This window comes from Chanos chanos, chromosome 15 (assembly GCF_902362185.1).
Source record: "Chanos chanos chromosome 15, fChaCha1.1, whole genome shotgun sequence".
In the NCBI taxonomy this organism is placed as follows: Eukaryota; Metazoa; Chordata; class Actinopteri; order Gonorynchiformes; family Chanidae; genus Chanos; species Chanos chanos.
In genome coordinates this window covers 7,738,854-7,749,633 of record NC_044509.1, presented here as the reverse complement: position 1 = coordinate 7,749,633, position 10,780 = coordinate 7,738,854, and the positions used below count along the sequence as shown (strand labels likewise).

Below are 10,780 nucleotides of genomic sequence, written 5' to 3'. Positions count from 1 at the left end.
GCAACACTGTCCAGAAACCAGGGAACTGGAAAAGAAAAATATTTGCTTTTCGCCTGATAATGTAATCACAACAGAATAAGAGGGCCTGATTTTCCCTTTTCTTTCTTTCACGTTGCCTGGAACTTTCTTCTCTTTTTGTAACGAGGATTAGAATCTTAACGTCTTTTTTTTTTTTAAATGCAACCAAACAAATCCAGGTCACAACAAATGCCTTCCTACTGAAAGATTTATGTCCAACTATAAAACTGTAACCAGATGGAAGTATGCTATGCATAAAATGCCCTCTGCTGGACTTAAAGGTTTAACACTGAAATTAAAAAAAAAAAAAATTCAAACCATATATTATTTTTTTAACCAAACGTTTTTATTTACAAACAAATTAAATGGAAAGTACTGAGGGAGCAAAACTGAAGCACTGCTGTAGTAAAAGATTTCATCACATCCAAGTCATAAGCAAAAACACCAAAACAAAACAAAAAAATAAACAAACAAACAAACGAAAAAAACGACATGACACATGGCACAACAGTTTCTCCTCCCCAAAGAAGATTATCCACTGCATGTAAACTGATTGGGCCTGTCTATACTTACAGACAGACTGTTAAAAAAACTCTGGGATCCAGGCCCAGAGTGTGACGGGGAGTGTTCTAATCTGTCCATACACCATTTTGTAAGTTTTAGCCAGAGAGTCAAGTCAGAATTGATTCTACACTTCATGTAGAAGAATATTAAGTGCTTCTTTAACCAGAACACACATTGTAGGTCCTTGAACAAATCAGTTTCTTTTTCTCTCTACCGTTGCTGTCCACTCAGCAAGATTATTGCGTTTCCATGGGAACATCTATGTCAGCTCCTTTGAAATCGGAGGTTCTTATCTGAAAATGCTTCTTTTTTTTTTTGTCTAACAATCAGACAAATTCATCACATGTAAATATCTCTATTTACAAAGAGATATAAAAATATAATTTGAGTTTTCAAAACAACAAAATATAAGGAGAGGAGATTTGGTCAGAACTGAACCTTGCCCAATGACACTTTACTGAGTTTAATGTAAAACACTGCCTACAATGAATTTTAACATATTAATCAAACTTGCTCAAAGGAAAAGCAAACGTCAATATCTTCTGAATGACACGGTTTTGCATTATATAAATATAATATATACACGGTTAACATTCTCAATCAAAAAATAACTATATCAATAAAGTGTATATTACAACGTCTCCTTTTCAATCATAAAGATACATATACCAGAGAAAAAAAAAGCCTTTGGTATCTGTACAAACACTTTTTTTTTTTTTTTCCTTTTATCAAGCACCACTCTGGGTGGACATTCAACAGAAGATCCCTTGAGCCAGGTGGCTCTCTAAATCCCAATCTGAATATTAGTGCATGTCACATTTCAAAATATATGTACAAATAACACAAACAAGATTTCAATTGTGATCTGTTAAAATCTCATACTTCCCTCTTAAAAGGTTCGGAGACACATGAGTTTCGTTTACTTTTCTATTTGATAATAATTTAAAATTGTTTTAAACCAGTTCTCGGCTTTCAGAAAGAGAGTTGTTTATGCAAGTTCTAATGATGAGAGTAACACTAAACAGCGGAACCATTCACTTAGGCACTAATGAGTTACAATGATGTAGATGATGAATATTTTCTTAGCTCTGCAAAAGTTGTGGTTAAAACTAAAGCCCAAAGAAATGAATCTTCAATATGGAAAGATGATTCTATCTTAATACTTTGAAAATGACCCACGACACTTTCTGAGTAACAGATACCATCATCAGCGGGTTTCCGGAAAACACTGATCAGCTCTCCGGTGTGGTCTTAACTGCGGAATGCACTGCTCCGATCGGCGCGCCGGCCTGTGATGCGGCTGTACCGGCGGACCAACCCTCAGTCTGGTTTCGCCTCCAGCGATGACGTCACTTTCAGGTCCTCTGCGGTATCGTGGGCGCTCGTGTCGGGCACGCCGCGCTGGGCGCGGCCCGCCGCCCGCTCCGTTTCGGACGGCGTAGGGCTGGATGGGAGGGGCCCGTCCGCCGTGCCCGTGCTAACCAGATGATCTTGCGAATCTGCTCCGTCCTGCAGCGGCAGAAGACTGGAAAGATCCATGTCGTGGGGCTCCAAATCAAGAGGTACGGCCAAGGGGGCAGCTTCAGACGCCTCACACCCTGTGCACGACTGCAGGAGGGAGAAGACGAGTTATACATCCGTCTCATCACCGAAAGCCTCGGTAAACAAGACAATCAGGAAACATTCACGCGTAGAAGGTACTGAACTACAGCAGGCAGTCTTGGTTTTTTTGAGTTATTTTTTCTATGAAATTAAGAGCACTCTTGTGGTTCTTAGTAATGCCATATCTAATCATCAAGTCTTTTTTTTGTTGTTTGTTTGTTTATGTTTTCAGAAATATTCAAGCTGAGTTTGTTTTTTAAAGCCGTGTACCTGAATGTTGATGGCTTTGGGTAGACGGCCTGTCTGTATCCACGGGTGGACCTGACTCAGCTCTTTTTTCTGCTCCTCACTGAACCGCGGCTGCTGCTTCTGCATGGCCTTCAGAACAGCTCTGTCCTCCCTCAGGACCGTCTCTCTATCTCTGCACAAATAACAGATAAAACACACGCACGCCATCATTCACACGTGTCAGAGGGAAGCAAGCCTAACTCTAACCCGTGTATGCATAGTATATCTGCATTGATATGTAAAACCACATTCATATGCATGGTGCCTGCACGTTTGCCTCCAATGTCTAGAATATTCTACCCATAAAAAGATATCAGAGTGAAGTGCTGGAGGCTGTGCCTGTATTCTGTTCCATCAGTGGTGATGACTCATATCGAGCACGGTTGCTAACGGTTACCACTCACCTGCTGGGCAGTTGGTAGGTCATCATGACCTTATCGTCTGTATTAGCCATAAGGAGCCAGATGGGGTCCTGCAGGACGTATTTAATGAACTGCTCCTCTCCAGAATCCCCTTGTGCTTGCTTATGGGAATGATCGTTCTCCGAGGAGTCCACGCTGCCAAAGTATTTGCTGGTGTTACTGCTCCCTGGGATTTAATGAGAGCAAATGAGTTCAAGTTAACCATGGAAGGTTCGCAAAAGCACCACATCACAGAGACACCGAGAGTTCTGGTTAGTGCTTTAATCATCCACTGTGGGTGGCAGGGACTCACTTGTTTCGCTTCCTGATGTGCTGCAGCCATTGGACCCAGAGCCAGAAGAACCTGACCCAGACCCAGAGGAGCCCGAACCCGAGGCAGCCGAGCCCGTACCAGAGCGGGAGTCCTCCTGCAGGAGCAGATCCAGCAGATCACTGGAGGTCGACATCGCATCCTGATTGGACTCATTAGCCTCGGTCTGGGAGTTGATATTGAAGAGAGAGAAAACAGAGACAGGTTAGCAAAGGTCACTGCCCTGGTCAAAGTGAACACATTTTAATTTACTTTACACTGTTAAAGCAAAGTATCAAAACTTACCACAGGAAATGAATGGACTTGCTTATATTTAGCCTCTATTTAACTATCACAACATTTCTTCTGATCATTTTTCTTTCACATTCAATCACTGCTTTTCACTTACATTGTCATTTACTTTGGCATCCTTTGAGTTGCTGTGTTTGACTGATGTCTGTCCTGCAATCCCACCTCCTTGTTTTCCTACCCTCTCCTGAGCAGTTCCTCCAACCGGGGGCGGAGTTTGCTGTGCTCCGCCGCAAGTACCTTCTGGACGGTTGCTAGGCAACTCCTCGAGCTGCAGCAGGTTGAGGGGTGACGAACAGCGAGACTGAAAGAGGGGTGACTCAACTCCCTCCCGTTCCCCCGGAGGCTGTCCAGAGGACTGGGGCGTGCTGGAGCGGGATGGGCCACGCGGTGCTGACTGGACAACGCCGGGGGGCAAGATCGGACCGGCGGACATGACGGCAGGATTCGGGAAGGGGAACATGGGGTTTGGAGCGCAAAACTGCTGACTCATCAAAGGCACAGGGGAAGGGTTGAGATGGGTGGTTGACGGGTGCAAACGACCCAAAGCAGGGTTGAACGACGTAAGCCCGGGATTCGCCTGTCCTACGTCTGCTGGGTTAAACTGCACTCCTGTCTGGTTGAGCTGGGGCACTGGCGCGTTAAGCTGGATGTTAGTGGGGTTGAGCTGGGGCACTGGAGCGCCTAGCTGAGGGAACATGTAGTTGGGCATTATAAAGGCCATCACAGGGGGTGCCATGGGAGGCATGATCTGAGACCCCTGCATGGGGAAACGGGGCCCCGCCTGTGGGCCGCCCAGTCCCATCTGCAGGGCGGGGTCGGCGGGTAGCTGCGGCGGCGGGAGCTGCTGAGAGAAAGGGGCGTAGGGCGAGTAGAAGGGGAGACACCCCAGGGGATAGGAAGGCATGGCGGGGGGCACGCTAGCCTGCGAGCCCACCGATGGGGGCCAGGACACTGAGGAGGTCTGCATCCCCAGCGCCACGTGCTGGGCGGAGGGAAAGGCGGACGCGCTGGGCCTTTCTGCCGCCGCGTTGGGCGACATGTTGGGCACGGAGCCAGAGAAGGACTGAGCGAGGGGATAGCTGCCCTGCTGGGACCCCTCCTGTTGGTATTTTATTCTTTTCCCTCCTCTGCCTCTTTTACGCCCGCCGCCACCTCTTGCAGGATAGTCTTGGGAGCTGTGGACTCCTACAGCAAAAACAAAAACAGAGACGGTGATTACAAAGGGAGAGATATGGAGGGGGGGGGGAGGAAGGAAAACTTTCTGACTGGCGCAAAACCCACTTGTATGAAAAAAAAAAACTGCTGATGTGACTTGGTTTTACAGCCAAATGAAACAAGGGTCTCCACCAATATCGCTTTAGCCTGGACAGTGAAATGCAATTTTGCTAATAAAGGGAGACAGTTTCTTTACCTCTGCTGCTTTTGACTGTGGGTAGGACTGTGTGCCCCCGCTGAGGAGCGGAGCTGGGCTGGAGCACACGGAGGTGACTGAGATCTCTGAAGCGTGTGAGGAAAGCTTGCTCCTCCTGCTGAGTGTGGGCTGACAGCACCTCCTTAGTGAGGCCCACAGGAGTTACCTCCACGTCCTCTCTGCGGTCCTCCTTCTCTGGGGTAGCTGAGGTGACGGGTTGGGGCGGCGACGTAGTCGTGGAGGTCGGGGGAGCCGGCGTTGATGGAGCAGGAGTGGGCGTGGTGGGTGGTTCTTCCATCATCACAATGTCTGGAAAACAGAAGGGAGGAAGCTCAACTGAATATAAGAGTTTGAAAAAAAGAGACTAAAAGAACAGAAGCAGAGCTATGATGAGAGCTGGATCGGGCGTGCTTGGGTTCGCAGGCAGTTGTTCTGACCTGACTCTGGGGGCTTTTTGTCGCCCACGTGAACAATGGTGCTGCTGAAACTGCATTGGGAGGTGACAGACACTACACTTTCAGCCTTGTAGTGCAAAGCCAGAGGCGTCAGAGGGTGGGTGGGGTCCTGAGAGCCGACCTTTGCCCCATCGTTCACCCCTAGGGTCTCTCTCATGTCTGTCGAGCAGATCACAACATGAACACACTCTAACCAGTGATTCAGTTTCCTGCGTGAACTTAGCTGTAATGCTGGAGTCTATCTGAGTGATTAAATCATAATTCCTATTCTTTCTGTGTTAGCCTTGTTTCCTGGAGCTCTATGGTCAGGCTCACCTTTGGTTGTTCCCATTGCCTCTCTCTGCTTGTCATCGTCAGAGGTGGACGATGTGGTACCGGAAGATGAGCCGCACTTCCTCTTCACCGTGTTGGGAATATTACAACTTTCCAAGTAGCTGAGAGGAAAAAAATAAATTGGGGGAATGGTATCAGTAAACGACAGCCAAAACAAAAAGATCTACTTATGCCATTTCTAAGCTGTGTTTGTTGCAGATGTTGTCCAGACACTGTCAAAACACTGAAAATCAAAAACTATTTTTGTGTATATCCACACAAATGCTAACTCACATACACACACACACACACACGCAAACACACACCGTATGATGCTATCCAGGCAGTTGATCTGCTGATATGAGTAGGTGGTCGGCGGGCCCTCCCTGGGTGACTGGGTACGGGTCTGGGTTTTGAGGGGCGCTGGTTCCCCCTGGAGGCCTTCTCTGGCCACTGGCTCCGTCACCGACGGTTTCATGATTGCCAAGCCTGCCGCAAAAAGAGTAAAGCTCTGTACTCGTAGGGTCAGTCGGTCAGAGAGATGCGCTAACAGAAACCTGATCCTGGCCTGTTTCTGTCAGTCAACAGGAGCGACACTCTGATTTAAGGTTTTTAAGATTTTGCGGCCCTTACCTGAGCTGGCGCATTTGCCAGGTGGTGCTCGGTTGCGGGACTCCATAAAGACCTGCTGGCCACATGTCTTCACCATGTGAACATCTTTACAGATCTGCTGGAACGTCATCTAGGAGAGGAAACATGACAGATTCGAAAGTAAGAGGTTAGTATTCGTCAGTGTTATAATACGTGAGGACAAATGCAGGTCGTTTGGGTGCTTGTGGATGCATCAGTTTGTGTCAGTGGTTGGGTTTCTGTACATATAAACCCGACCACTGCGTGTCCGTGTTTGCGCGCACGTGTGCTCTTACTATCCGAGGCTGGACGATCTCCTCCACCGCATGGCTGTTGCTGTCGCTGGAGGAACCTGTACTGGGCTGTAGCTCGTAAGAGCCGCTGCTCTCCAGGCTGCAGTAGCCCTGAGAACCACTGCTGTGCACTGGCTGCACCAACAGACGATGAATCTGCTCGCTCAACTGGACGATGTCGGGGGACATGGTTCGAGCCTCGCCTCCCGCGGGAAAGGTGAACACATCCTCGTTTAGGGGGCTCCTGTGGGAGGCGCAGACAGAAAGAAATGGGTTGGTCTCCCTGTGACATTCTGATTCCAGTCAATGTGCTGGAACTATAAATTCGGGCTGTACCGAGCTGCCACCTTCGAGGTAAAACAGTGATAGTATACAGATCTGGGAGGACTCTAGTGACTGGTCAAATTTTACCCTCAACTGCAAACACTGAACAATCTATTAGGTCAGTATTGTCCAGGACTCTGTTTCAGCAGAGTGTTTTTGATGGCATGCCTGATTTGTTCCTGCACTAAACGTGCTGCCTAAGCAGGACAGTCTCAATCCAACTCTAATCCGACCTGAAGCATTAAATCTGACGTAGGCCAAGGTAAGGCCCATGTCCATCCTCCGTTCTGACAATCCAAAGCAGACCAACCACTGACCACCATTCAGCACCGCGTGTGAGCCATGTGAAGCTATGGAAATTTGGGCCCAAACAAGGCCAGCAGACATGTTTCACCTGGGTGTATCTGTCAATGGTTCTATAACTGAGGCATATAGGAATACCACAATGTGGGGAATGTACAATCTGAGGTTGGTTCACAGAAAATTTGATCAAGAGATCAAGACCTACAATTAGAAATGAAAGAGTTGAGGGCTGAGGGGTGTCTTACGTTCGGACTTTGTGGCGTCCCACGATGAAGGCCACCTTTCTGCTCCAGGGGTTGATGAAGGAGGACCAGCTGGTGTCGATGGTGAGATATTCACCGCTTCGTGCACACATACGCAAGGGTGAGTGGTCGAAAGGCTGCCCTGCAAACTGGAGGACTGGACACAAGAGAACACAAACAGTTGTCCTGAATGCCAATACATTCAACCAAACCAAGTACTACAAGTACTTCATTAACCATCTATGATTAAACACTTCTTCTAAATCTCTTTGTATCACTGAGTCCATTAGTGGGTCAAGCAGGCGACAGTGGAACTCACTTTTCTTATGAATCGCGACCATGAGCGGTCTGTCCTCTGGATGAAGGTACAACAACAACGGAGTTCCGACCAAATCCTGAGGCAGATATCCCAGTAGCGGTACAGCCCTAAAGACACAACACAATTATCTCAAAAATGTGCACAGTTACAAAGACTGACTTACCAATAATAAGCGATAATGCATAAATATAATTACTACGGCCTAACTGCACAAAACCATTCCGCAGCATTCACACACTAACCTCTCATCTATTTCCTGGAAGAGGCAGCTTGGCGTGTGACTAGTGGTGAAGATCCTCTTGTCTGCTGGTATACGAGGAGCTGGTCGAGGGAAATATTAAATCATAATAAAAGACGATAAGAGGAGAAGCCGTTAAGAGAACGTGAAAGAAATAACCAGAGACGAGGGAGCAGGACAAAGGCCGGTAGTCGGCGGACAAAAAGTGGACGCAATTTCCAATTCACGTAAATGAGATTTTGCTGAGTCGTGAACATTTTGCGGCAAAACTTCGAAGAGTGTAGGGTGTCTAACCTTCATATCCAGAGTGAACTCGCTCAGTGATGAGCAGACAGCAAGGCTGAGGCTGGGAGCTGTCTGAGTCTCGTATGGTCAGCTGGTAGGGGGTCAGACGGAAAGGGTAGTATTTTACCTCCCCCTCGTTCCCCTTCCCTCCGCTGATTCGGCAGAACATGGACTTCTCCTGAGCGCAGTCCACCGGAGAGGCTGTCCAATCAAAACACATCTCACTTTAGTTCTTCTAATGATCAGAACTCATGACAAACAAATTCGCCCATGTCCTATGCCAATTAACAGTCTAATCATCTGTCGTACCAGAGCTCGTACAGGAACCCCAGTGGGGTAGGCGGCATGGGGCAGTGCTGCTGTAGAAGGTGCTGACATCCTGTGGAGCCAGCAGCTCGGAGAACAGCGCCCCCTGCAGGCGCTCCGGCTTACATCGCAGGAGGCTAGACGCCTGGGGAGAGATGTACACCACTTTCCCAGTCAGGAACGACACTGCCACTGAGAATGTGTCCTGAAAAGAGAGGCCAGAACAAAATGAGAGACAAAATAAGAACACCACACTGAGGTCCCGCATCTGAATCGCATTGTATCATTTCCTGCCTGATTCTTACCGTGTTCTGCAGTGTGTATTCTGAAGTAATATTGTCCAGTTCTTCAATGGTGAACGTACTGAGGTCCAGACAACAGCCATGACTCTCCTCCACACTCCACTGGTGGTAGTACTCTTGGTTTGCTAAGGAGAAGTACACAAACAGACTTAGACACATTTAGAAAAATCTCTCGAGGTACTCAGATGTTCACGTTTTCTTGGCCTGCACACACCAACCTCTGACTTGTTTGACACAGCTGAGGGCGTACTGCAGGGATGCCAGAGTGCTGGAGCGGCCTTTCCCCCGATGGTCCGCAGGGACGCGGATCTTCAGCTCTCTCAGGGCCTTGAGCAGCTCTTTCTGGGTCTGGAGCCGGGCCGGCTGGTCGCTGCTGCAGCCGCTTGTGGACGGGTGATCCTGCTCGGAGCTGCCGCTCAGCAGGCTATAGGCCACGGAGCAGCCGGGCGGGGACGGGCTCTGTGAGTTGGAGCTGTAGGGATACGGGAAAGGGGATTAGACCCAGGCTCATGTCTGCTGCATGTGTCCTCTTTCATACTCACTCGTCCCTTCTCAATCTCATCATTTATATTCATTCTAAACTGGATTGTCATAATGGGCTTTGCCGGTATAATAATTACTGCCAACATTTTAGCATTATTATACTATTTGATTGAGTACGAAACCATCTTTATATCTGAGGCATGCATGGTTCAAAAATGTCCTGCTTGCATATTTGTATCATGAGTGGACTAGTTGGATTTTGACACCTCTTGCTCTCCGTAGTCTCCATGGCAGAGTCTTTTCCATTGTGAAAGCTGCAAGTGGACGTCTCTTGTCCCATGTGTCCCTCGCATTCCCTCTCCCCCGAATCGTTCCCGCTGGACTGGGCATCTGTGTCGTCCGAGTTGGATCCTCGCGGTGCCCTGGGGCCTCCTCCAGCAGCAGAAGCGTTCTGACTCCCCACAGATATGGAGCTGGCGTTGAGTCCAGTGGGCTGATTCGCTCGTGCCCTCTCCCTGTCCTCCTTTGCGGCACGCGCTCCCCTACCTGAAACATTGCTCGCAGGGGTCTCTACATTGACATCACTCATAATAATGCTGATTAATGTTCTATGTCGTAAGATGTGTCTCTTGCATGTGTGCGGCAATCGCAGTGCTTTTGTTGTAAAACATGGATGGAAAAAAAGTTCCTGGAAAGTGCTGGAAAAGACAGGAAATTTTTTTCTTTAGCTCTCAATCTTGGCGATCTTAAATCCACAACGGAGTTGCGCTTTGATATTGCACAGTGCCTGGTAATGCAAAATGGAGAGAGAAAGCAGTCTTTACTCCACAAATATATGCAGGTGCAATGTTGTCTTACCTACCATTTTCAAAAAGCAACACAATCAAATGCAGGTCAGTGCAGACGAGGCAAGGTGATTTCTGGAGATCAGTAATGTATATTTTTGCTTATCTTACATTAATCAAGATCCCAAACAAAATTAGTATTTATAGGATATATATACATCCTATATGCTCTCCTACGGATTTGCCTCAAGATGCAAGGGTAAACTGTCCCATCTCTTCACACACCCCACCCCCAAATAAAAATAGAAAAACAAAATTGAACTTTGTAATATTTCAGTTTCCTAGGCAAGAAACATATCACAGTAAATCTATGATCTATGTTCGGATAAATAATGGTATAAAATTGCATCTTATTGTCAAACAACCTTTTTACAATAAATTCAATCTGCAGCAACCAAAAATCTGTTAACTTTGTATTTACACTTACTGTTGACACTAGTTTTTTACGAGAAATGTTTACACTCTTGCAAGAATCTGTTTGTGACCAAATGTTTCCACCAATGTGAGTTCTTTAAATCTATATGTGAATCCTTACAA

The 10,780-nt window shown here is 47.3% G+C and overlaps 1 protein-coding gene across 1 annotated transcript; it reads right to left on the bottom strand.

The window, feature by feature from the left end:
- Positions 1-375: 375 nt before the first annotated feature.
- On the bottom strand, positions 376-10,051 carry per1a (period circadian clock 1a). The gene is made up of 19 exons (XM_030792561.1): positions 9,665-10,051; positions 9,134-9,387; positions 8,919-9,040; positions 8,617-8,818; positions 8,317-8,508; positions 8,027-8,105; positions 7,785-7,891; positions 7,469-7,622; positions 6,600-6,840; positions 6,307-6,415; positions 6,000-6,162; positions 5,677-5,795; positions 5,344-5,520; positions 4,907-5,215; positions 3,593-4,680; positions 3,187-3,370; positions 2,877-3,060; positions 2,455-2,605; positions 376-2,190 (listed from the first exon to the last, which is right to left on the bottom strand). The coding sequence occupies exons 1-19, from the start codon at positions 9,985-9,987 to the stop codon at positions 1,903-1,905; spliced, it is 4,446 nt and encodes a 1,481-aa protein (XP_030648421.1). The 5' UTR covers positions 9,988-10,051; the 3' UTR covers positions 376-1,902.
- Between the last annotated feature and the right edge of the window lie 729 nt (positions 10,052-10,780).

Bases quoted from the DNA above. Each gene is read 5' to 3' on its own strand.
- per1a (XM_030792561.1), bottom strand. From the start codon at position 9,987: ATGAGTGATGTCAATGTAGAGACCCCTGCGAGCAATGTTTCAGGTAGG. The intron at 9,388-9,664 runs GTGTCAAAATCC...GTATCCCTACAG, and splicing joins GAGACTACGGAGAGCAAGAG to CTCCAACTCACAGAGCCCGT. The intron at 5,796-5,999 runs GTGTGTGTTTGC...TTTTCCTCTCAG, and splicing joins TGCCTGGATAGCATCATACG to CTACTTGGAAAGTTGTAATA.